At 40.7% G+C, this 27132-nt stretch overlaps 1 protein-coding gene across 1 annotated transcript in view; it reads right to left on the bottom strand.

The window, feature by feature from the left end:
- LOC125880896 (zinc finger CCHC domain-containing protein 24-like) overlaps positions 1-25768 on the bottom strand; it is a 29151-nt gene extending 3383 nt beyond the window's left edge. The window contains exons 1-3 of the mRNA XM_049563715.1: positions 25102-25768; positions 23922-24122; positions 1025-1189 (exon numbers count right to left, since the gene is read on the bottom strand). Coding sequence (XP_049419672.1) covers positions 1025-1189; positions 23922-24122; positions 25102-25314 — 579 coding nt within the window. The 5' untranslated portion in view covers positions 25315-25768. The remainder of the gene's footprint in view (positions 1-1024; positions 1190-23921; positions 24123-25101) is intronic.
- Positions 25769-27132: the final 1364 nt, after the last annotated feature.

Below are 27132 nucleotides of genomic sequence, written 5' to 3'. Positions count from 1 at the left end.
AAGACAAACATCTCGTCTATCGCTCAGGTGAGACAGATCTGGATGGGCGGGGGTGTGCATGTGACACATCGCTGTTGGCTTCAAAAAGAAAAATGACATGAAAATTTATATGGGAATCTTCCAAATATAGTAATTTTATAAATCCCAAATAAAATAAGCAGCAATGCATCGACAGTAATCGCTATAACACCCACTCCTACAAGAATGTAATGTGATATTTGCACATTTAATTGAAGCTTGGTCAAAAGTTGCTGAGTATATATCAAAAAGGCTACACCTACAAGAATCTGCCGACCAATTATAAGAAAATAGTACTGAATATCAACTAAATAAAGGTAGTAAATTTGAAGAATTTTTTTTTTTAAAAAATGCATTGAAAATGCTTTTAAACCTAGTCTATAAAGTCCTTTGTAAGTTGACACATGGTGGCACTATTTGCACCAAAAACTAACCACTTGTTCTTTTGGCCCATGGATTTATTTTCCACCAAACTTCGCTTGAAATCAGGTCACATGTTTTTCAGATTTCCTGCAAACTACTTGACAAACAAATACACAAATGGGAAAGAGTTTTATCAGAAGTGACTCATAACTCCAAGAAAATTCAGAAGAAAACCACACATTTCAACCCACTACTCTGGAATTATCACACCAACAGATACATAAGATAGTGATCATATCAACATTAGCATTTCTGGGGAAGAAAACATTTTGCCTGCTGGGGTACGCCTGTTCTACAGTAACACCGGGTTTGATTTCTACAGTTAATCCAGTTACTTTGGGCCAAAATAAAACATAAAGCAGCTTCTGGCCTCGAGGGTCAAACCATAAGGAAATATACTGTAACAAAACACAGCCACAAAGCATGCATTGGGTTTCTGCCATGTTGTGTGCAGCGAAGCAGGGTTTCCTGTGAAGTTTCAGCAGTATAGGTTAAGTGAAAACAGTGAGCAGAGCCTCTACGCACGAGGCCTGAGCAGCCATCCCGGTTTACTGATTCCTCCTGTGTGTAGTTTAACTGTTACCTGCTTATGAGGGTAAACGTTGATGTGGCACTTGATACATTCTTGTCCCATGTTGGCCCAGGAGTTTCCGCTCATCCACTTCCTCTTGCATTTTGGGCATTTGTATTCCCCGAAGCACCTCTTCTTTCCCTGATACGGGGTCAGGCCTTCACCTTTGGGTCGAGCCTGAGCAGAAACACACAGCAGACAACAGTTCTTACAGCGCTGACCTCGTCTTCAACCCACATGAGGCTGACTACGTAACTTAAATACTTAAAAATGAGACATTTCTCAACGCATAGTCCTCGACAGCTTTGCAAACAGTTTGGCTTTCGCCTCTCACCACCTCTAACTGAAGGAGACTGACTGACCTATTTGGTTTCTTTGGACGGCAGCCAATTCAAAGCTCTGTGTGATTACAACAGGAAGTGATAGCCGCCCTGTTGGTGGTCAAGAGAGTCGGGTTTATGGAGTAGTTTTGTGTTTGGGAATGAGATGATTATTTATGGTTCCTGTCAATACAAGTTAAAAAGCTCATTTGCTTTGATGCTTAATTAATGCAGTCCTGGAAGAGTGAGCTTTACATTTCAAAGAAGTCCTTCTCATTTAACTAGAGCCTGACAGATGTGGGGTTTTTGAGACCAATACCGATTTTAGAGGAGAAAAAGTTCCCAAAATGTTAAGATAAACCTTTATTAATCCCCACCAGAGGGGATACTCAGTTGTTGCAGCAGCACAATGACAGCAAAAGTACACATAGAGAAATATGAGAATAAATAATGAGAGGTGTATGAAAACCTAAACCAAAACAAGAATATGATTAAAATGAAACAACTAAACCAGAACATATGGAAACAAAATTTACAGGCAAAAGTGACATTGCGACATTGTGACAACAGCAGTAGAGTCAGCAAGTCTATATTAAAAGTGTACACTCGACGAATTAGATAAAGTGTAAAGTGTAAGGAATAACATAACATGTAGTACAGCAAGATTACAAAGGATTGAACAGAGAATCAAATATAACACTATAGAAACAGTGTAGTATGTGTCTAATATAGTATAACATAGTAGGTGCAATGTAGTAAGTGTAAGTGTAGTATTATACAAATATGGTATAAAGTGGCAGGCGATATAGTACATTTTTGTGCTTGGATTTTGCACCAATATGACCATGCAGAGGTACTCAGAAGGCTGCTTTATTGAGAAATAACTTAATTAGACTGTTTAAGACTGTTGCTAGAGTCCCGGCTTATCTTTGCTTATTGCAGACAACTACATCACCACCTTTGGAGAAGTAGTCCCACACCGCTGTCTCTTTCTACCCATCTGCAGGTGACAGAGGAAAGAACATTTTATTTTTATCAAGTTAGGCATTATTAAGATGTGTCTTTTTAAATGTAGAGATAACAGATCATTTCAATTCATCATATCTTTTACATATGTATAAAGTTTAGGCCTATTTAAATGCAGTAATATTCCTATTCTGAAAGGTTATTTCAATAGGTTAAATTCCACACAGAAACGCTGTTTTCTTGCTTATTAAAACATATTATTGAGTCATACAAACAGTAACTCAGGGTTCACTGCTGCTGTGTTGTAGGATGTACAGTTACTAAACCGTTACACCTTTGCCCCATTAATATAGGGTAAAATTATGTTACAGTGACCATGTTCTTCTTTATGTGCTCAAGGGAGACTTTTAACAGTGGAAAACCAGGGAACGGTTGCACAAAACACCTATGGTGTCCATGTTACGGCTTTCTTATAATTAAATCAGTTGCTCAAAACCCATCTTCACATGTTCACCTACATATTTAAGGATTTCTCCTTATCTTGATTTTATACTTAAGGAATCCTTTAAAGTTAAAGTCATAAGCACGAGCAAATGGTTGTCATGGTAACTGCAGTATTTTACCACTGTAAAATCTTAACATTTAAGGAAACCCTCTCAGGGATTCTGTGCAACACCCTTCAGTAGTTCCCTCAGCTTGGGAAAAATTAATTCATAAGTGTCATACTTAAGAAGAAAACCTGTGGTGTTTTAATGAATTCCTTCTATCTTTTTATCTGCCATTTTTTTCCACAATCAGGCCAACTTAGGTGTGGCAACAGGTAGCCTACGCTATCACAAGCACATGTTCAAGCAAATGGTCTCCATGGAAACAGTCTTACTGCTGTAAAATCTCTTTCAGTGCAGTAAATGCCTTAATGTCTTTCCTTGATCAAGGAAACCTTTTAAGAGATTCTGTGCAACACCCTTAAGTAATTTCCAAAGCTAAGGAAAAACTAACCTTAAGTGTCATACTTGAGGAGAAAACTTAAGCTTTAAGTTCTGACTTTTGTTAGTTGTTCAAGTCCTAAACAAAACAGTTTGAATACATGCAAACACACCGACTTCCTCTCAGCTGACAAGGCATTAAGTAGCTAAGTGGTCAGCTAGTTCGCTAATTTAGCAATCATTAGCTCGTTTAGAGAGCTAAAGATGAGGGACAGTGTTTGTTTACTCTCCAGCATTGTGTCTCACCAACAAACTATAAAGTAGCTTGAAGTTTTCAATCAGCATACTAAAACCACCACCTCACAATCTGCTATGTTGTACCAACAAACTATGGCTGGCTAACGTTAGCTAGCTTAGCAAAGAGACGTAATTAGCATGAGTGAAATGGCGGTTGTCAGGGACAGAGTTCATATTATTTTAGTTATATTGAAAAGGGAAAATAATGGGGTCATATTTCACAAGCTAATTTGCAACTTACCGTGAAGACAATGTTTGACTCACACCTACTGTGCGCTCAGCAGTGACACACTTTGCTAGGCTATATGTGTACTGTAAACTTGGAGTCAGAGCGCACTCTGCTGGACAAACTACTCAACAACACTATTTGTAAATCACCCCAGAAGGTTTAATATCAGCGCACATCGGAAAACATATATGCGATACTAATATTGATCGATTCATTCAAACCTTTACTCAAAGGTCCAGTATTTTGTGCTTGATAGTAAGTCAAGAATGTGGAACAAGAGCTGTGAAAATACGAATTGGCTCCCTATACTGCCATTGCTCTAACCCCCCAAAACTAGACTGCATCCCACTTTTACAAGCCAGTAAAGATTTGATCTGGTTTCTATGTAGCAGCTGGAAAACCAATGCTCAGAGATGCAAATGTCAAAAATGTTATCAACTGAATCACTTGAGAGAGAGCCTCATTTTCATGCAGCATGAAGAAAGACATAGGAAACAATCAGTAAGCAAACCTAAAATAAGTTCAAATAAAGAGATAATCCATCCATTAACTATAAATACAATCATCCAAAACCACAAACAATAATAATAAATAGCGGACAACTATTATTCCTATGGAATTGATGTATAGTTAAAAGGACTTGGCCTACAATCAAAAAGAGATCTAAAATAAGGCATGAAAAACAGCCATAATGGCTACAGCTAGTTTAAATTTATGGTCATCTGCAGATTATTCAATGTATTAAGTGCACTGTAAGAGAATGACATTTTTCCTGTTCAGTTCTGATTAAGGGAATGTGAAGCAACAACCTATTCTACGAGCGGGTGCCAAGATTGTGAGTTCAGAGGTAAAAGGGATGAAATATGTGAGGGGTCAGCAACCTTTACTTTCAAAAGAGCCATTTTAAACCAAAATACGTTTAAAAAAATCTGTCTGGAGCCGCAAAACATATTTGAGCTTTACACAAACATTATTAATAGGTCTAAATGAGCATTCATTAATATGTTTTACCACAAGGGGGTGACTCTGTAGTGGGCTCTTCATGATTAATCGGTACTTTGACTTTAAAGCGTTGGCGGTAAAAGCAAACAAACCGGTCCACACTCAATTAAATACTTTATTCTTCTCCAAGGCTTTTCCTTTTTTGGATTTGGAATTTAAGATAGTCTAACAAGGAGACTCAAGACACGCTACTGCTGTTGAGGTTTGGCAAAATTTAGAGGAAAAGGTGCCAACAAACATTTTAGTTGATGAAATGTTAGAACTTTTTTTGTTGTGTATATTAAAATGTTAAAAAATAACCATTATTCATTGACATATTATTTTTTGTCAAAGAGAGCCACTAGAGAGGGGCGAAAGATGTGCATGTGGCTCTGGAACTGCAGGGTGCCTATCGCTTGGGTAGAAGCATCTGTATCAAAGCTTTATAGATAAATATAAAACAGTGCTGGTCCCAATTCACAGTCAAATGTGGCCAGCTGACCTTTTGGTAAAGATGGCACTGTAAGGATCACCAGTTATGTACCTTAGGGCTTAGTGGTGGCCAGTATCCAGTGATTTCAATGTAGGGGCGGCAGCTTTTCTATCCCCATAAGCCAAAACAGAAAAAATATTGACTCTATAATTCTTATTTCTGTACATAAAACCCAGTATTGTTCTCAGTTTACTGATCAGTGTTAATATAATACGTATGTATCAGTGATAGGCAAACTATCGGCCTCTAATCTAAACTATAAGTATAAAGGGACAGTGTTTAAATGTAGAAGAATCCTTGTGCTGTAGAAGAAAGACTGAAAAAAAGGTTTTAATGGTTTATTTCAAGGAAGTTGGGACATATTGTAAGGTTCAGTGTAATTTATTTGTTGGACAGAAAAGAAGGAGTCTCAGCTTTCCCATTAGAAATGAACTCCCTCCCTCCAGCTGTGTTCCCGAGGGACCATAAAGGAGGCCCCGGCTGTGGGGGGACCAATGGTAGAGGCCTCCCTGCTATAGGACAAATACCTCAGCCTCTCAGTCATCCCTCCCAGCTGGCCCCGACCCACCAATCAGGACACAAAGATCTTAGCAGGGAGGAAATAAAACCCAGATGAACTCTGCACTTGTATAACATGACAAAATCCTAAACCCATCACAACGAAATCATCTCGACAAGACTGGTTTAAATTAAAAAGCACCTCTGCTGAAAAGTAGGGCAAGTCAAAATTAAAACTGAACCCGCGCCACCGGAGGAGTTAAACGTCAAATCTTGTTTTGATTTCACAGCAGGAACATATGTCAGGTTCAAAACTTCTCACAGATCATTTTATTCATTTCCAGGACTACATGCGTTAAGTAAAATATGTTTAAGGTTCCAGCAGTGGAGTCCCTGAGTGTGGAGGCCACTGTGAAGCATTTTGAGGCCTGTGTTTGCATCATTTAGCCACCATGAGGCACTGTGGGAGGTTACTTTTGATGGCAGCCCTCTTTCTCAAGCGCCCACAGGGAGAGCAGACAGAGCATCATCTTCCTGAGGGAGGAAACAGCTTTCATTCTGCAGAACAAGCAAAACAAACTCTACCTAGGGTCTGGAGCCCACAGGGCAGCAAAGGCCATGGCACAGTCCGGAGTTTCCATTGGTCCCATCAAAGCTGTGACACTGGCAACCGACACATGAAAATCACACTTATGACCTGACAGTGACTGGATGCTCCTATGGAAAGCAGGAAAGTTTGAGTGAAGGCAGAAAAGTGCATAAATCCATCATCGAGCCTTCTGTACTCATAACACAACTAGTTTATTTAACACACCTCAGAATGTCTTTCATTGTCCTCCTGGAAGATACACTTAATATTTAATATTTTTTGAATAAATATTGCTTTAACTCAGACCCTGTGCTGCATGTTTGTGGGAAACTATATGGCCAAGATAAATATCTCAATATAAGTGTGAATAGTTTTCCGATATCTGTATCAAAATAAAGGTAATGCGTGCAAAATGACACATTTGTTACTACTTAAATGCATTTTGACATTTCGGAAAACAGTAGCATGATTTGATCAAATCATCACAACAGACTGTAAAAGACTCTTCAAGAAATGGAAACTGTAGCCCATTTAAGCAACGCTAAGGCTGTGTTCCATTTACTTTGGAAGTCGGAGGTCGGAGCCACGTCCCAGTACAAGTCGGAAAACCAAGATCTACCAGTTCTGGCCCAGCCACAGGGTCCAGATTTGTCCTTAGTCATTAGTTCATGGTCCACAAAGTGTATATTCAACGTTATGCTTTCTTTTGGCCATGCCGTCAAACTACTTTGCTGTCTCTCAAGCAGCGGTCTGTTATTCACTTACTCTACAGCATTAAACAGCACTTCAAAATAAAAGCTTGTGCATGAAATTCGTTGTACTTCAAAATAAAGTTTGTTTTTTACAAACTTGATAGGTTCGCAAGTTACTTGTAGTCCATTCAGAATGGACCCGCTACCCTCTTTTGGACAAGGACCCAACAATTGGGAACCACTGTTCTGGCCTAACCTAGGTAGAATTGCTATCAGCTATTAGCAATACCAATCAATTACGATGCATTACCATAGCAAACACCGTAGCAACATGTCCACAGATATAAGTTGGACAGTACTGTGTACAAGACTGTTTTAATGAGACACAAATAAGACAGAAGTACTAATTAACAATATATTATGACAGCTTTCACGACTCTTGATGTGCGGAGCAGCCATTTTGAATTTCGAGGTCAGGGTTGGTGAGGTTTCTCCATCTGAAATCCGTCTTAAGGGGGCATCCTAGACCGGGAACTCAGAAATTCTGACTTCCTAGTGCAAATGGAAAGCAGCATAAAAGTCCACAGTCATGCTAACGGTACTTAGTGTTTTCTCTCTCAGTGACAGCTTACTGGCTCTGAACCTTAGTTGGGAACACGCCTGCTTGTCAACATTAATTCTTGCTTGACTCGTTATTAGCTGGTAACTAGCGTCTAGTGGTCCGGACCACTCTGCAGAAGGAGGGATGGTGAGGCGTTCAGGTGCCCTTCACAACAATGGCTTAAATGCAGTCTTCACCACAAAACAACAAACAACGAACAGTAGCCCTGAGCTCATCTAGACACTTAATTCTGCCGACTATCATCATTCTTCACTATGATGCCCTGAAAGAGCTGCTTCCCTCCATACACACACAAGTACATGTCAGGTTACCGACAAGACCACCACCCTCACCGGCTCACCACCCAAAGGGTGAGCCGGTAACATTAGGCACACTAATGCTTTGAGCTGATGCTAACGTCAGCATGCTAACATGCTCACTGTGGCAATACTAATGTGCCGATGTGTAGCAGTTATAATGATTAACATGTTCGTCATCATAGTTTAGCATGTAAGCAGCATAGACTTTATAAGTAATGGACGTAGCTAACGTGACGCCACCAATTGGTTTGTGGACTTCCATTCTGAAGCCTTGAGTTCAGCATGACGGCAGTCGTCATGTTAGTTTTTTGGAGACAAAAATGACCTTATGAGGAGCCGAGAACACTATCGGCAGACAGCCTGTCACTCAAGCAGCCCCACCCTTAATAATGTGTAACTTTAAACCTCAATAAAATGTAAACGGGTGAGTAAAATGAAAATTCACCCTTCGTACAGCTGTCATAAATGGAGAGATCAACTATAGAGACAAGACCGTTTTTTGTACCAGGCTGTCAACGCGTATATTTCTATTGTAAACATTTGGCTCTGTGAGGATAGACTTCTATAGCTAGCCTCAAGTGGTCGTTTAAAGAACTGCAGTTTTTGGCATGTCATGTTGGCTAGATTTTTCAGCCCCAGAGGTTGCTGCTTGGTTAGCATGCTATCATACGCTAATTAGCACTAAACTCAAAAAATGGCTGAGGTTGACAAGAATTAGTGTTGCAGCTATTTGATCAAAAAACAGTTTATCTCATGATCTTATGATGGTGCTACAAGAAAACTCACCAAAGTTACAATTCATCCTTACAGAGACAATAATGTCTGCACCAAATTCCATGCCAATTTATCCAATAGCTGTTGGGACATTTCCCTCTGAACTACACTACACACCACATGTAGAGTCAGGGGATCACAGTCAGCAGGCTTCATCTTCTGGAGAACATAAATGTCTGCTTCAAAACTTTATGTAAATTCATCTGAGAGTTGTTGAGATGTTTCACTCTAAACCACAAATGGGAACCTCGGTACCACAGCCCTGTCTAGAAATTATGTTTGTATATGAATGAATTGCATCCATAATTACATTGTGGTGATAACGTAATCCCTGCCTGGAGAATGTTCAGAGACATTTCTTTGATTTAATGGAACACCACATTAATGTGGAGCTGGTCGGACAGAGTGCAGAAACGTGACATGAGAATCCTGGGTTCACGTCTGGACTCCTGTCTCAGGGTTAGGCAACAGAAGCACTTTGATTTAGGTTCGGATAGGTTTCAAGCAAAGGGGCGAATAAAACATTCACCTGTGTTGGCAAAGGAAATTCATATCTTCGTATTGTGTGGAGTTTAACTTTGGTGAACTTTAACCAGCAAACCAATAGCAAAGAAGTATGTGTGGAGGAGACATTGATTGTTGCTGTATCTAACCAGCCGATATTGTACAATACAGGCTGTGAGAATACAAGGTGCCCCAGGTTAGAGTTGCTGCCTGGCTTGCAGTGAGTTTGGAGGCAGGCACAGAACGTAAGAAAATGTACCAATAATATCATATTTTGCTGTATTTACTTGCAAACTAGCTAACATAATAAGCTAGCAAATTAGCTTTTCGTGTGCATCAAATCTGGCACTGCCGACATTCAGCAGTAATATTGCCTTAGCAAGCAACGGTCACTCATGTGCAGTTGCTTAGGTGTGGCCATACCCTAATGTAGTAGTCAGTACGAGTGGATAGTGTCTTGCAAGGTTGCCTGTTTTGGCAGAAAACAAAATTGTCAGTGAATACTTTGCCAATACGTTCAACAACAACATTTTTGCAACTTGCCAGGTACGTTAATTAGGTACGTTTTTTCAGGAAATGTGGTTTGTTCAGCATAATGTTTCCCCCAAAAACATATTTGCTGTTTCTAGTTAAGGGGCGGCACGGAGGAGCAGTGGTTAGCTTTGTCGCCTCACAGGAAGAGGTTTAGAGAAGAGAAGAGAAGCCTGCATGATCTCTCTGTGTCAGCGTGGGCTTCCTCCGCATACTCCGGCTTCCTCCCATAGACCAAAGGTGCAGGTTAGGTTAATTGGTGACTGTGAATGTGAGTGTGAATGGTTGTCTGTCTCTATGTGTAAGCCCTGTGATAGTTAACAGGATAAGCAGTTATGGAAAATGACTGAATGAATATTTCAAGTTAGTGTATACAAACTTTATTTCTAGGGGGGCTCCATCCAGTAGTTGTTGAAATATTCCAGTCTGGACCAAAGTGGTGGACCGACTGAGCGACCAACATTACCATCCTCAAAGCCACACCATTAGCATGGCTGAAAACATAAAGGCATGATGTTTAAGACTTGGTTCTTTGATGAAAACTTTCCATTTTTGGCCCCTTTTCTTTTCACACAGTAATAAATTCAAATAGGCACAAACACATTTTCCCCGAAAAACAACTCTCCATATTTGATCGAAGATCTTTACAGCCTCAAACCATGTGTGAGAAACTGTTTTGTTTTAAGATAAATAGATGTTAAATTCATTTATTATGTGCATTACAAGTCGTCCCATCCAAAAGCCATAACTCCGGTTGTGTAACTTAAATCAACTCCAGAGTGCACGGAGCGATGTAAAGCCAGATTTTAAGGCTGCAGCAGATAAGCTTGGCCCAGATCCTTGCAGCCTGGTGAGAGAGGCCCAGGAGGTTGGCTGCCTCCCTCTGCCATCATCTGGAAACCATCAGGATAAACAATGGACTACTCCAAATCCTCACCCCCTCCTCCTCCTCTTCCTCCTCCTTTCTCTTTCCCTCATCCACTCTCTCCCCCACTTCCATAGCCCCATGAGACATTCATCCTGGAGAACACAGCAACACCAAGCCTCTTGGATACCATGTGGTCAATTACTCCACACTAACAAACCCGCAGTGCTCTCCCTCCCTCGCTGGCTTTAATTTGTATCAGACCCCCACAGCATCAGGGAGAAGCCCAGCTGTTACCAAAGCAAAACAACACATTACTGCCCAGACTGAAATCCACTGCAATAGGTCTCCTGTGTTTTAAAGACTCCTGTGTCGACTTAAGTGACACTTTGCATTATCTTGTGAAATCAATTCTCCAGGAGGGTTTAAAGCAACACGTTGATGACTTTCTATTTTCCTTAAAGAAGTATTTCACTGCTGGAAAGAATATATTTTCATAAAGCTGGGGTTTATGCAGTAGAGAGATGCAAATTCTTTTGAAATTGGTGCTCCTTTTCCGTTTTCACCAGGCAGTATGGTGCTGTACAGTTCAGCACGCTTTTTTTCTGTTTCCACTGTGAAAAGTTGTGGATGGTACCAATGGAACCGTTCTGTACCATCCCCATTTTTGATTCTGCTCCAAACTGTTAGAAATGCAGGCTGGTTCACTAGATAGCACCAGGGCTCCAAGAAACCTGATTGGAACCACTTCAAAACCCAGAGCTAATATGATGGAAAAGGGGTATTTGTTTCTGTAATGGTGGGCATACAAAAATGCAGAGGTATTATCTGTAGTTCAAGCAACAGCTCTAGAACCAGAGAAAAATTAGCTAAGAGATGAGCAGGGAGATCAAGGCTCTCATAAGATGGAGGGAACTTTACCATAGCTCATTTACGCATACTACCGTCATTGTTGTGATGCAAAGCAGGTTGAAAATCGGAAAGTACCCTTTAAAGACGTAGCATTAAAAAACAATCATTACTGCATCCAGAGGGTGAAAAGATTTGATGAGTAATCGGTAACAATAATCAGTTCATTGCTGGTTATATGTGAGGCAGAAATGCCAAACATTCTCTGGTTCCTGCTTTTACGAGGTGAGGATTTACTGCTTTTCTCAGTTTTATATCATTGTAAAATAAATAGTTGTGGGTTTGGAAGTGTTAGTTGGAGAAAACAAGCTATCTGAAGATGTCACGCTGAATAATAGTTGTTGTCCTACATCCAAGTATGATAAAAATTCTACTTTGTTGAACATCTGGTGATTCTAAAGATGTCGGACTATGGTGTGGATACTTTTCACGTTACAAAAAAATAATAAAATAATCATTAGTTACAACCCTATTTAAAACAAATATATTAGTAAATCTGAAAATCCTTTACATTATATGTCTGATTATACTGTATGTCACAATTGTCACAAGGCACAAAGCAAGTATAACTGAAAATATTAAGGAAATCCAACCCTGTGTCTTTATCTGAAGTATTACTTTGACAGACATACTAGATTATGACAACAGTTACTGTATACGATGCTGTAATCCTTCCATGCAGCCTTTCTGCAAATCTTGCACATCTGAAATACTGAACAGATTAACCTCCCCCTCTCCAAAACAAATATGATTAGATAAAAACAACTGGAGGCCAAAGAGCAAACAATTGGTTTTCTATTTCCCTACATGGATTTTCAATCTTGCATCAATCCCATTGTTCAGAGCGTGCAGAGCCTTTAAACTAGAAGAAGGATTTCCTCACACACACACATTCACCGACATTATTCTTCTCAGCATTCACGCACAGTGCCGCTTTCATAGAAGGAGGATTATCTACCAGCGCACACTCTGACTGGGCTCCAGTCCTGGCTGTGGGCAAGTTGACGACATATGCAGCTGTAAACTGGCGTTATGTTTCACGCAGGGTGATGGACAGGAGCAGGTGTGCTGGCAGACAAACAAGAAATGCAACAGCACAATATTTCCAACTTTCAATGAAACACAGCTGAGCGAGATTTAAGAAGGCATAAGTGATTCTATGGAGGTCGCTAACAAGCCACAACAATGAGTTTGACTTCACTGGTGCAGTTACAGTCGGTGTTGTGAGAATGATTCTCTCACTGCCGTCAATGGGGTAAACACAAGAACATATGCAGTTACTTTTTGAAGTGGCAGTCAAACATGTCTCTAATTTATGTACAGGTGGCATTATAGCCTTTCACAGCCTCTCTTAAGTGAGTAAATCTACCTTCATACCCTTCATACCACCCTCCCGGTTACTCAACTAAATGGAAGTTATTTGCTAGCAATAAGTGTATCATTAATCCTCCCACACAAAATCCCCAAATTTGGTATAGTACCCCCAAATCCCAGAATTTGTATGCACCCCTGAACACAGCACATTATCCCTTCCAACTCATCAAATACCGACACTTGGTTCGTGGTCCTACATGTCAAACTATGGGGCTCAGGTATCAGGCTCCCCCTCCCCCAGTGTTTTGGACACTCTGGGACAGCATATCAATTTACACTCATTACATGTATTGTGTCTTTTCAAAATAAACATCCGTTTTCACTGGAAATGTTCAGTTTCCGCTCATTAAATGCCAGGCCATCCATCAATCCATCCATTTTCATCCGCTTATTCAGGACTAGGTCACCGGGGCAACAGGCCAAGCAAAGCACCCCAGACGTCCCTCTCCCAAGCAACGCTTTCTTGCTCCACTTGGGGGACCCCAAGGCGTTCCTAGGCCAGACGAGATATGTAATCCCTCCAGTGTGTTCTGGGTCTGCCCCGGGGCCTGGTGTCCAGAGCACCTCCAACAGGAGGCACCCAGGAGGCATCCTGATCAGATGCCCGAACCACCTCAACTGACCCCTTTCGACACGAAGGGGCAGCGGCTCTACTCCGAGCTCCCTCCAGATGTCCGAGCTCCTTACCCTGTCTCTAAGGCTGAGCCCAGCAACCCCATGGAGGAAACTAATTTCGGCCACTCGTGTCCGCAATCTCATTCTTTCAGTCACTACCCAGAGCTCATGACCACAGGTGAGGGCTGGGACATAGATGGACCAGTAAATCAAAAGCTTCGCCTTCTGGCTCAGCTCCCTCTTCACCAAGACAGTCGGGCTCCTGCATTACTCCAGACACCGCGCCAAACTGCTGATCCATGCTCCATCTCAAGACCATGAGATACTTGAACTCCCTCTCTTGAGAAAGTAACACGCTTCCATCCTGGGCTGGCTCTGGGAATGTGCATACAGTCTGTGACATACATTTTGGTTTCACACGGAACACGAACAGCGGTCTACACCTCCCCTTCCACCCACCCTATGTGGACTTTCTTGATTTTTATATGACAGCAGTTGCTTGGAGCATCAAAAAATGCTGTCGCCCAGTGTGTTTCATACCACTGCTAAAGGGTGTCTCAGAGCGTCGGTAACTGACCCAGAGGGCCAGTGAGAAAGCGTCAGTATTTAATGAGTTGGGAATAAGACCAGGATGCTTAAACTGTTTATAAAATGCACTTTACATAATCCCAAAGTTTGAAATGGCACTTCCAAATACCATTAGTTAATTTTGTGCCTCAGTGATTTGTTTTTTGTCCCAGTACTGAAATATAATATATTGCCAACAAATCCAGCATTTGATATTTTGCCCCTAAAACTCAACATTTGGTTTGGCCCCCAAATTCTGAAAATCTGTTTTAGTTTCCACAATCCTTAAATGCGGTATATCTACCCAACATTTACTTCTTATACTCTCTATATAGTAATTTAGAAGAAGTTTAATTTGTTTTTACTACCAACAACTACATCAGGAGGCAACACAAAACAAGTTTAAGAGCTCAATAAATGTCAATTCCACACCATGACAACTAAGCAAACTCCTCTTCATGTAATGCACTTGAAAGTTTTAGAACAGCAGGTAGGATTCAGGGTCAGGAATGAGTTTTAAACCTCAAGAATAACTTCCAGTTTGACAAGTAATGAAACAAACTATAACTAAAGATGTGATACAGGACGTATATTTAGAGCCACGGAGAGGGAAACTGAAGATTTCACCCTCATTTCCCTTTCCTCCCCCCCTGTAAATGACCCAGTCCTCCAGGACATAAAAGTGATTTATCTCCGAAGCAAGCAAACACATAAAAAATGGGATCTGCAGCATTCTTTTCCTATACGTTCATTAGCTGTGGGTAGATGACAGCCACTGTTTATCAGAGGGAGTCTATCTACCCCACATACCAGGGTTTCCTCTATCTTACTCATCCTCCTCAGCAGATGATCCGGCCAAAAGCAACAGACAGCATACTGAAGACAGATAAGACGTTTATCAGTAGTAAAAACAAAAGGACCAAAGCAGCAGTAATCAGACTGTGTTGCTTGAGACTCACCAGTTACACATGAACAGATGAGCTGTATCGCCCCACCTGAAGAACGGAGTCCAGTTCAAAAACAACACTAATGTCATTATTAGTATTTAAACTGAGATATCACCATAAAAACATTCTAAACTTTAAATACCGATTAAACAAATACAAAACAGCGTGTTAAGTAGCGAGCTTTAGACATGCTGGTACCTTCGGACAGAGCCAGACTAGCTGTTTCCCCATTTCCAGTCTGTTTACTGCTAAGCTACCCATCTCCTGGCTGTTGCTTCATATTTAATGGACTGATATGAGAGTGGTATCAGTCTGAACTTTAGTGTGATGAAGAGCAGTTGTGCTCAAAATGTCTCGTAGGTTTAATATATAAGTGGACATCGGAGCACGGCAGTTTGCCAGCTGTTTATTTGTACATTTCATGGTATCAATCTTATGACGTAACTCTCAGCAGGAATGTGAATATCCATGTTTCTCAAAATGTTGAGCTGTTCCTTTAAAACTGACCAGAAGAAAATGGGAATTGTACATTTCTGCAAACCACGAATAGATTACTGTCGTTCGTTTCATACGTATCATATCAACTTTTGGTGTAGCTGATTTAGTCATCTGGAGGTGGACGGGATGGTGGAAGACGTGCCACCCAGGCAAGACGCCTTCTAAGCTGCTGACCAAAGCAGACCACCATTCCAGACCAACAAACCACTTTTGTTTTAGTGACCTGTCACTGTTTTTCCCCCGGGGATAGCGGCATGAAAAGTGGTTGATTTTACCAAGACATTGCTGCGTTTCCTGCTGGGATTGTGCTCCAAAAAGTGGGTATTTTACTCCAAGACACGACCTTTTCCTACCCATAACCAAGTGTTGTCTGTGCCAAAACCTAACCACACATTAACCATAGTTTCAGCGTATCCACTACATTACAATGCGCAAATGTAACATATCCGTGGTTTGCTGTAGCCCGGCGTCCTCATATGAGGACATTACATTTTGGATTTACTGGACCTTATACTTCATTCTGCTTAACTTAGACCTGTTGTCCTCATTCATGGACACTTCTTTGTGCCATCTAGTGGTAGTAAGACAACAATACACTAATCCATGTAAAAACAAAATGGCTGCCGTTTCTACCAAGTCAGTCTGCAGCTGACCCGATACAAAAGTGAACAAGGTCCAAAACCTGATCACATTTCATGGTTGAAACTTGTTTATTCATGATTAATAACTGTTGTAGTTTGATATGACGTACAGACTATACCAATTTTAGCAACAGTAACAAGCCATGATGCTGTTAATTAGAAAGAACTTGTTTGAAGACATTGGGACTTTATCATCCGCTCATTGAAGGACACTGAGACTTTACTGTCATCTCGTTTGAGGACATTGGGACTTTATTATCATTGACAATGTTTGGTTTTTTTATACTTATAATTAATCAAAAATAACTAGGAGAAATTAAAAAAGCACACCAAACAAAAGTTCAGGTCTCAGAAGGATAAAATTATTTTTTTCTCACTGGCGTTTTTGACTTTATTAGACAGGACAGATCCAGAGAGAAGGGGAAAGAGAGGGGTGACAACATGTAGCAAAGGGCCATGGGTTGGAATCAAACCTGCAGCAGCTGCGGCAAGGACAAAACCTTTGTACGTGGGGCGTCCTCTCTATTAGGTGAGCTAGTGGCCGCTCTTGAAATTCATTTATTCTTATGTTGTGGTGATAGATGGTTGTCCAAATTTAGAAGTTTTCCCTGCCTGATAAAGATTAAATAAATGTGTTGTAAGTTCTTCTCATTTTATTTTAAAGATACGTTTGAAAATTTGGGAAAGACTTTTATTTGCTTGCTTGCCAAGAGCATGAACGTAAAAACGATTGATAGCACTGTCATATCTGTATGCTAAATATTAAGTTTCAGTACAGCCAGCAGACAGTTAGCCAGCTTAGCATGAAGACTAGAAACAAAGGGAAAAAGTGAGCTTGACTCTTTCAAGAACTCACAGATTGTATCTTGTCTGTTTAATCTGTATAAAAAAAGAAGTTTAGAAACAACAAATTGTATTATTAGGGAGGCATTTTCTTGGAAAGATGTTGAATGTGTCCTTTAATGGAAAGCAACCTATTAGAGTTACTGTACAGATATTGAATCATGGGATAAATTACTGGTTAGAATTTATGCAACTAAGAACTAAAAATATCTGTGTCAACCTTCAAAGACAAAACATAAATCAGAAATTCCATCTGTAAGCCTATCAAAAGTTCCTCTTTCCAAAGTAATTATCAAAGCAGACTTTTTCCTTCCATTCAAACCTGATTAAACTGTAACAGTAAAGACATACACCCACTTCCTGTAATACCCACTGTTTCCAAAAACACACTCTGTATGCAGACATCTCTGGGCAGCTGCTCGCTGGCCCTTTAAACTAGTGTCCGACAGCCACCCCTCTGCATAGACAGAGACAGAGAGAGACGGAGATGACTGCAGCCAAGCAGAGCTGAGCGAACAATACAGCCTGACTTCCTGACCTTTGGTTCCACAGCCCCTCTGGAGAAACAATGCTCTCCTTATTTAGCCCAGGCTCTTCCCACCATACACCCATGTACTGTCAGCACACTGTTACTAGTGTATTCTCTGTACAGTAACCAGGTTCAGCTACTTAATTGGCAAGGGGTCATTATAATGCTGTGACCCTGGGTCAAAGGGTGAAAGGTGTTAAACTTGCTAGACATTTAGCAATAAAGTCGAAAACCAAAACAGTTTTGTTGTAATCAAACCATACAGAGGGCAGATCATTTTCCGATAAAGACATTTAGTTACAGAGGACCTATTATGCTCATTTTCAGATTCATACTTGTATTCAAGGTTTCCATAAAGCCCTGTTTCCACCAAGCAGGACAGTACGGTACAATTCAGTTCGAGTGGATGGTACCAATAGAACCGTTCTGTACCGTCCCCATTTTTGGTCCCCCCTCTGTTGGTGTACCTAGCACACAGATCTGGTACTAAAAGGTGGAGCTGTGAACACTGCAGTGCGTTGATTGGTCAATAGAAGATGGTCACTCTGCTCAGGGCTGAGTTGTGGCTGGTTTTGAATCTCATGTAACCGCTGTTCATACTGTGGAGAGTTTTACATACATTAGTAAACTGTACCTATACAATAAAAGGATGTTTTGCAGCTTCTTGCAGCAGCTGGAGTCTGAGAAAAAGAAACTCAATTCACTGCGCTAACTGTCTACGACTTTAAAGATGGATCTTTTACTTGTTGTAGCTGGTTTTGAGGCTTTAATTAAAGTTAACACAGCTGAACATGTTGCAGCTGGAATGTTGCTACATGTAGCAGTGTACCTGCAGCCGGTGAATGTGTAAAGCAGCATTTTCTCCCCCCCCAAAAAATCACCAATTGTAGTTTGAAGCTAGAAACATGCTCCAGCAGGAATGTAATCCAAAATCAGGGAGAAATTCATCACATCAGCAACCAAGATCACGTGTTTCCCTGACGTTAGCATGCAGCTATATGTAGCAGTGTACTTGCAGCTGCATTACTGTGTACAGTAGCACTTTCTCCCATAAAATCCAAAATCGGGGAGAAAAGAACAACATTTGCAACCAGGTTCACGTTTCCATGACGTTAGCATGTAGTTGCATGTAGCAGTGTACTGGCAACCAGGGAATGACTGTGTATAGCGGCACTTTCTCTCATTAAAAATCACAAGTAAAAGCCTCTAAGCACAGCTGAACATGATCCAAAATTCAGGACAAATTTACAACACTGGCAACCAGGTTTACATGTTTCCCTGACATTAGCATGTAGCTACATGTAGCACTAGCAGTATACTTGCAGCTAGGGAATGACTGTGTAGCGGCACTTTCTCCCATAAAAAAACGCCAATTTAAGTTTGTTAACTCAGCTGAACATGTTCCAGCAGGAACATGATCCAAAATTCAGGACAAATTTACAACACTGGCAACCAGGTTTACATGTTTCCCTGACGTTAGCATGTAGCTACACGTAGCACTAGCAGTATACTTGCAGCCAGGGAATGACTGTGTATAGCAGCACTTTCTCTCATTAAAAATCACAAGTAAAAGCCTCTAAGCACAGCTGGACATGTTCCTGGAGGATTATGATCTGAAATAAGGGAGAAATTCAAAACATCGGCTACCAGATTTACATGTTTCCCTGATGTTATCATATAGCTACATGTAGCAGTGTACTTGCAGTCAGGGAATGACAAATCACCAATAAAAGCTTCATAACAACCTGACATGTTGCAGTAGGATTATAATCTGAAATCAGGAAGAAATTCAAAACAAAAGCAAACAGGTTTAAATGTTTCCCTGACGTTAGCATGTAGCTACATGTAGTGGTGTACTGGCAGCCGGGGAATGACTGAGTACAGCAGCACTTTCTCTTGTTAAAAATCTAGTTAAAACTAGTAAAAGCTTCTAAACACAACTGGACATGTTCTAGCAGGAATATGATCTGAACTAAGGGAGAAATTTACAGCAATGGCAACGAAGATTACGTTTGACCACATAATGAAATCTGTAATGAGCTGACGTCATCTTGTTGCCAAGTAGAAAAGCGTTGTAAACAGAGTGGGCAATTTACAGTTGGAAATCTGATGTTTTTGCTCACAGGAATTACTTTTACATATGTTTACCTCATTTTTTGACCACATTTAATATGAATGTCCATCACTGTAATGCAGGACATACGTATGTATGACAGGAAATACGGAAAAGCACAGTAGACCTACTGTGCTTTAATAGCAATTTGGAAATGAAGAGATTTCCCTGCAACCCAACGCATAGTAAAACATCAAAAGTGTACCAACAGTATGTATTTCAGTTGTCTTGAGCTAAAAATGCCTCAGATTCCACCCAACAGAACAAAAACCAGTTTGTTCATTAGTTACGGCTTCAAAAGAACGTTCAGCTCAGCTTCAACTAAAGAGGCCTTTTGTCATGACAACGGCTCCGTAATCATCGCTATGGGTCTGAAATATTAGCACCACATGATAAAATCTGACATCATCTTTCTAAAGCAGAGTGGTCCAGAGCCAGCCAGCAGAAATGGTTTCCAGATTTTGCACATTTTAAGGGGCGTGGCCGCAGGGGAGAATCGTAAATATCTCAAAGTAATCCTTTGACATCTTAACCCTCTGGTGAAGCGAGTAACCCAACTCTCCGCTATGCTGTCAACAGGATGTTTACCACTCACATGCCAAGCGCAGCACGGATGGCATATCTGATACCTTTCAGTAGGGCTGCAACTCAAATCTCATGGGCTCCACCTTAACTGGCACTTTTGATTATTTTTCATCACCCAAGGCCTTCACTGAGGTGCCATGTGTTTCTTTATCAAAGACGCAGACTTTCTGAGTTGACATGGGCCCCATTCCACCCAGAGAGAGGCTGTTAAAGGCCCTGCACACCCACTTCCTGTGTGCTTCTTCTCTCATCTTACTGAGCCGTGACATTCTTTGATTCCTGTTCACTTCGGCTCCAGCGCAAACCAGTCAGCTATGGAAGCCAGCAACAAACAGTCAAAAGAAAATCACTGCTGCTAAAAAGATGTTTTATACCACTCCATAAAAGACAGCTTTTAAACAAGTGACTTTGTAATGCTATGATTAATGCCTTTCTGTTTTTCATTTGAAAGAAAGATGCTGTGCAAAAACTGTAATGATGTAGACAGTTTTCCTCCTGCTCAGGGTCAAAGAGGCCCTGAAGACTGATATATGCTCAAAAATAAATCTCAGTGAAGTGAAAATGGTTTAGAGCTTCTTTTGAGCAATTTTTTAAACACATCCTTGAAATTGAGGAACTGACAGCAGCACACGCTTTTTGCCGAGTTAGTCCAGGTGTGCCCACATGTGAAAATGTTAAGAGCTATAAACTTACTGCAAATTATTTTCTGCACATTCCTCACATTCCTCCACTGTCTGTGTCCATTTCTGAACTGCATCTCGTCCGTGTTGGCAGTGATGGAGGCGAAAAGCTCTCAGAGACTGTGATCGAAATGTGGCCAGGACAGATGTGAGCTGATGGACAGGCTCTTACAGTTCTCCTCGGTTTTTTACTTAAAGGAATCTTTTGGCAAATGCACTTATTCAATTGCTTGCAGAGAGTTAGATGAGAAGATTGATACCACTCATGTCTGTACAGTAAGTGTAGGATAGCGGGAGTGAGCAGATGGATAGCTTAGCTTAGCATAAAGACTGGAAACGGGGAAACAGCTGGCCTGACTCTGCCCTAAAGTAAATAAAAATCTACCTATCAACACCTCTAAAGCTTACTAATTAACACATTTGTGGTCTTTAAACAGAGTCCGGTTAGCTGTTTCCATTCTTAACGCTAAGCAAGCTAACATGCTGCTAGCTCCAGCAACATATTTACTGTACAGATGTGAGGGTGGTATCTAATTTTCTCATTTAACTTGCAGTTAAAATGCAAATAAGTGTTATTCCCAAAATATCTGACTATGGATTCATACAGCAGGGATTCAACACACACCAAGAAGTGGGGCAACCAGAAATATTTAACATGTTACACCATAGCCAATTAATTGATCTCTTGCACCAACAATGTCTTTTGTTTTAGATGTAACCCCCTTCTTGTGCATTAGAGACTGTAAAAAACTTGGCTTTTCTGGCATATTTATTGTGACAGTATGTCTGAATATCTCTGGTATAAACTGACAAAAAACTGGAACTTATAGAAAAGATTTAAAGGGACAGTTCACTCCAAAACACATTTTTTCTTTTTCCTGTAGAGCTATTTATCAATCCAGATTGTTTCCGTGTGAGTTGCTAAGTAGAGTTGTACCGATACCGATACCAGTATCGGAAATGCCTAAAATGCGTAATCGGGTATCGGCAAGTACAGCCTACGACCAATCCAATACAACGTAATGCCTCACGTCATTACATACACTACAGGCAAACAAAAAGGAAAAGGGAGCAGAGTTTAAAAAGCATTCTACTGTAGCCTTTAACATGTCTTTTTTTTTACCAAATTGTGTGGCTGCACATTAACGTGTGTCTTGATCTGTGTCAACACTGGATGATAATAATAATAAAAAAAAGTTTTATGGCATTCATTCTACTATTATGTATTTATTTCTTAATATTTTACATAGAGTTTTAGGAGTTGAGACATACAACAACTCATATCCCATTCATTTTTATTTTTTTTTTATACGTGCTGGTATCGCATCGGTACTCGGTATCGGCAGATACCTAAGGTTCAGGGATCATAATCGGTATCGGGAAGGAAAACGTATCGGTACATCTCTGTTGCTAAGTGTTTGAGATATTGGCCTTCGAGATGTCTGCCTTCTGTTGAGTATAATGGAACTAAATGGTACTCAGCTTGTGGTGCTTAAAGTGCCAAAAAGCACATTTGAAACACTCAACAGCAATGTCTCATTTCAGAAATCATGACCCAGTTACTCAAGATAATCCACAGACCTTGTTGTGAGCAGTTTCATGTAGGAACTATTTTCCTTCTACCGACCAACTATATCACCACTCAGAAGGAAGCGGTCATCTACTGCTAGCTCACCTAGTACCAATGAGCTAGCTAACGTTTCAACTCAGCTGAGGACACTATCAAAGTTTACATTTCACGCTGTCATAGGCATGATCCTCTTGGCCGTGAGTAGATGCACACTTCCTTCTGCACAGTGATACGGTTGGTGGGTGTAGTTCAATATAAAGAAAATAGTTCCTACATGAAACTGCTCACATTAAGGTCTGTGGATTACTACTCATGGGCAAGTGGCTCATAGTTATGACAGCGTGAGATGTAAGTATTCATGGCATCCTCCTCAGCTGAGCTATAACGTCAGCTAGCTCAGCGGTGCTAGGTGAGCTAGCAGTAGATGCGCACTTCCTTCTGTGCGGCGATTTGGTTGGTGGGTGTAGTTCCCTAGAAAAATAGTTCCTACATGAAACTGCTCACAACAAGGTCTGCCGATTATCTTGAGTAAGCTGGTCATGATTTCTGGAAAGAGACATTGCTGTTGAGTTTTTCAAATGTATTTTTTTTGTTTGGCGTTTTGAGCACCACAAGCCGAGTGCCATCTAGTTCCATTATATTTGATAGAAGGCAGACATCTCTACAGTCGATATCTCCAACACCCAGCAACTCACACCAAAATAATCTAGATTAATACATAGCACTACAGGTAAGAGGAAAAACATGTTGTTGTTTTTTTATTTGAGGGTGAACTGTCCCTTTAAACTGCCAGCAGATCACTCAATCATCATCCATGGAATTAAGTTGCAGCTTTTAAATGCTCTGTTTGCCTCACAAAAGGAAGCAATAACACTTCATATGACTCCTTTATATGATTTACCAGTAAGGGTTTACCAGCTATTTGAATTTCTACTTTTCGCTACATCACTTCTTGGACACATCCTGTCCATCAGTCATGTGATTATTTCCATTACACCTAACAAATGTCAGGCATTTCCCTCCGAACATGATCAATGGGGAACCGCAGCTGCACATAAAGCAGTGGTATTATTTCTCTCGTGTTTGGAGTAGAGGTCGTGCCTAGTTCCACAGAGAAACCTATCATCTTTCATTAAGGCCAGCTCCGAGATCCAATCTGGCATCTGCTGCTCATTACCAACCTGGGGTGGTACACTGAACTCAAATATGTGCTGAGGAATCTATTTCACACTGGAAAAATAATACAGATGTAATATTCTAACTTGGATTTACAGTTTTATTACGATTAGGTTTTCAAAAGGGGGTGAAGAGTCTATCTACATCTGCAATCAGATCATATTCACGTTGTGATTTTCACTTCATGTGGTGTATTTGATGGACAGCTTTAACAACCCACACAGTGCTCAGCAGTTTCTGCACCTGACTGACGTACAGCACCACTGACTGGCTCACCTGAGGGCAATCTTTGATGTAATGGCCTTTGTTGAAGCAGAGGTGGCACAGGTAGTTGGGCGGCGGCCTTTTGCTGGGCTTGCGTGTCTCGGGGGACAGGGAGAGGTCTGAGAAATGGTCCGCCAGAGAGCTCAGGCCGTCCACGATATTGTTGAGGGACCCGTAGGGCGAGGAGCTCTTGTAGAAATTGTTGTTCAAGGCCTGTCAGAGAGAGAAAGATTATTGTTGTGCTGACTCTACAGTGAAAGAGCATTCGAGGCAGCGTGTCAGTCCATCACCCTGATTGATTCTCCTGTTTGTGTCTGTGACAGTAGCCGACATTATTTCAGCTCTGCAGATGTGCTGCCCTTACTGCATTTACACTGTGGGGCCAATAGTGTCCGTTTCCTCGTCTGAACAAAATGCCTTTGTCGTGCGTGCCTTTAACTTGTTGCATTGACATGGCACAATCAGCATCATTGTGCCTCTGGAGGAGACGGGTGCTATGGCACCGCAGGGGCAAACATGAAGAACAGCCTGCAGACACTGGCTGTTTACTCTGAAGGCATCACAGAAAGAGGATTGTGATCAGATGCACATGTGGGTAATGTTCTGCATGAGACATGAAACCACTGCATGTCTGCGGCATGTGTGCCATTACTGTACATTGTGTCATTTTTAAACTAAAAAGAGTGACTTTAAGTTAAAGCAGAGTAAATTTAGATTTAATTTGTGCCAACATTCAGAACTCAATTTTTAATGAGCTACTTTTTCCTAAATGGGTCAGTATCAAATGAAGCAGCACTGAGTGAACACACTCCTCTGACCAAGCAGAGGCCGGCCAGGGTGAACTCTAACATTTTTAAAAAACCTTGTGAGAGGTCTTTCTCAACCTGCCATTCCCCCCTCCAGCTGCACACTGACACCAGAACAGTCTGAACACACTCAGGCACTATACCAGGGTACAAAACACATATTCATGTACTACCCACTCACCACAGTGCGACCCAATGAAGGCATGCAGGTGAGGTTTACTGTATGGGCAACCAAAATAACCTGGAGTGAAATATGTGCCTTTCATATTCATCTAGGAGAGAGATGTTTGACATGCAGGAAGGAAAAAAAAGATGAATGAGTGGATGAAAGTTTCAACAAAGCCATGCAAAGTGTTAATCAGGACTATGAGCGACGTGAATTCTACCTCACTCCTCAGATGGAAGAAGTTGTTGAGATAGTTGGCGCTCAGATCAGCTGCGCTGCGCTTGGAGATGCTCATGTCCTGAGGAGAGGCGTCCGACTCGGCTTTGAACGCATCGAAAGTGCTGCTTTGAGTGTCTTGCAAAGACATATAGACCCAGTTGAGCAGCTGTGCAGGTTGGTACACGGGGGCACCAGTCTCTATAGCAGACATCATTTTGTTTTATGGAGGACTGCGCCTCTTGGAAACAGCACCGTCAGAACCGCCGGGTTTTCTGGATCACACAACTTCTTTCAGTCATCCCCCCTTGTTCGGGCTGTTGTATGGGTGTGATCCTTGTGTTCACCTGGGGGAGCCCCCGATGGACCCCAGTAACCGGACGACAGGCACGGGGGAAGGCGCACTGGAAGCATGAAGCGCAAAAGCCTGAATGCCAGCGGGAAGCGAGGAGCAGCGGCTCCAGCCAGGACTGTGCGCTGCGTCACAGCGGATAGGAGGTCCAACATGAGTTTGCATCTTTCTGCTTAACTTTAGCTACAGTAGGTATATATGAGAGGGGCACTGACTGTACAGAGGGCCTACTGTGATCTAAAATTATGTGTTATAAAGGAAGAGGGGGAGTGAAAATCATATATAGACCTGGTTTATCAGACCCATATAGGTTTTTTAAAAAGTCATTTCAGCTTAAGAAAGCACTGGATTTCATAAAATGTTTACAAAAAAAACCTTTTTCTTTGTACTATTTGTTGTTTTTGTCTTTTTTTGTTTTGTTCAATTTGTAATGTTTCTAAACTTTCTTGTACAAAAACAATATGTAGGTCAGCCTTTTCTCACAGTTATACAGATGACTGATGTACAGCATGATTTTAAGGAACGCTATGAAGGGATTTATGTTTGTTTTGATTGCAGTAACACAGTTTAATGAAAGGTAAAATTAGGAATAAACTGACGTTTCCCTCATTAGATTTAAAATTCGCCATACGCTATACGAATTAAATTAAAAGAAAGATAAAGCTAAAATAAAAAAGAGTTTTGAAAATTCCACACTTTATGTTGCCTGGGTCGACTGACATGAAACCATCCAGGTGTTTCTGAGGATGTCCACACTGACCATCAGTTATTTTTAATGTAAGCTTACTACACTAAGGGCCCATAGGCTGCAGCCTGGCATGCACAACCACAAGCAGTCTGCTGCCATCTAGTGTTTGTTGTAGATACTGAGTGTTTGGCATAAAACAAATGTTGGGAATGGCTGCATGTTAAACATTTGAAAATATGTTAATGCCATCAGCCCTATGACGATTTAAAAAACGATGGTATTTATTGCCATTTAAGTTTTCAGGCACTTTCAAGACACAGACAAGGCATTTGATTTATTATAAGTAATCTAAATGATTTATGCAGAAAATACATGGCATTTTATTAAAATCTTCACGTTCAAAATCGCGGTTACTCCCTACTCCCTATAACAAGTAATGTGGAAGCATATTTTTGCCAGTGTGATGAGAAAAAAATCCTGTAAATGATCATAATGAGAAACTTTCTCAAATATAATAAGTTAGTATCTCATCATAATGACTTAGTATCTAAGTCATTATTTTGAGAAAGTAATTTATGAAATCATTATTTTTCAGAAATAGGCTACAAACTAAGTATATTAAGATACTAAGTCATTATTCAAAGACACTAAGTCATTATCTTGAGGTGCATATTTTTTTAAGATACTAACTCATAGACTGAGATACTAAGTCATTATTTTTGAGATATTAAGTCATTTTCATATCCCGACTCATCACTTTGCGATACTAACTCATTATTTCTTACTGTAACAAGAAACTTTCCAAAATAATAAGCTAAAGAAAACCATGATAATGACAAATTGTCTTAAAGTATCTCAAAAATAATGAGCCACTATTTTCAGAAAGTTTTGTTCTTTTCTTTTTTGAATTACCCAACATTCTTTTCGAATACTAACCTATTATTTCAAGATACTAAGTAATTATTTTCAGATCCTAACTCGTATGCTGAGATATT

The sequence above is a fragment of the Epinephelus fuscoguttatus genome, linkage group LG20, assembly GCF_011397635.1.
Source record: "Epinephelus fuscoguttatus linkage group LG20, E.fuscoguttatus.final_Chr_v1".
In the NCBI taxonomy this organism is placed as follows: domain Eukaryota; kingdom Metazoa; phylum Chordata; class Actinopteri; order Perciformes; family Serranidae; genus Epinephelus; species Epinephelus fuscoguttatus.
The sequence above is the reverse complement of the archived record's forward strand: the minus strand, read 5'-3'. Positions and strand labels throughout refer to the sequence as shown.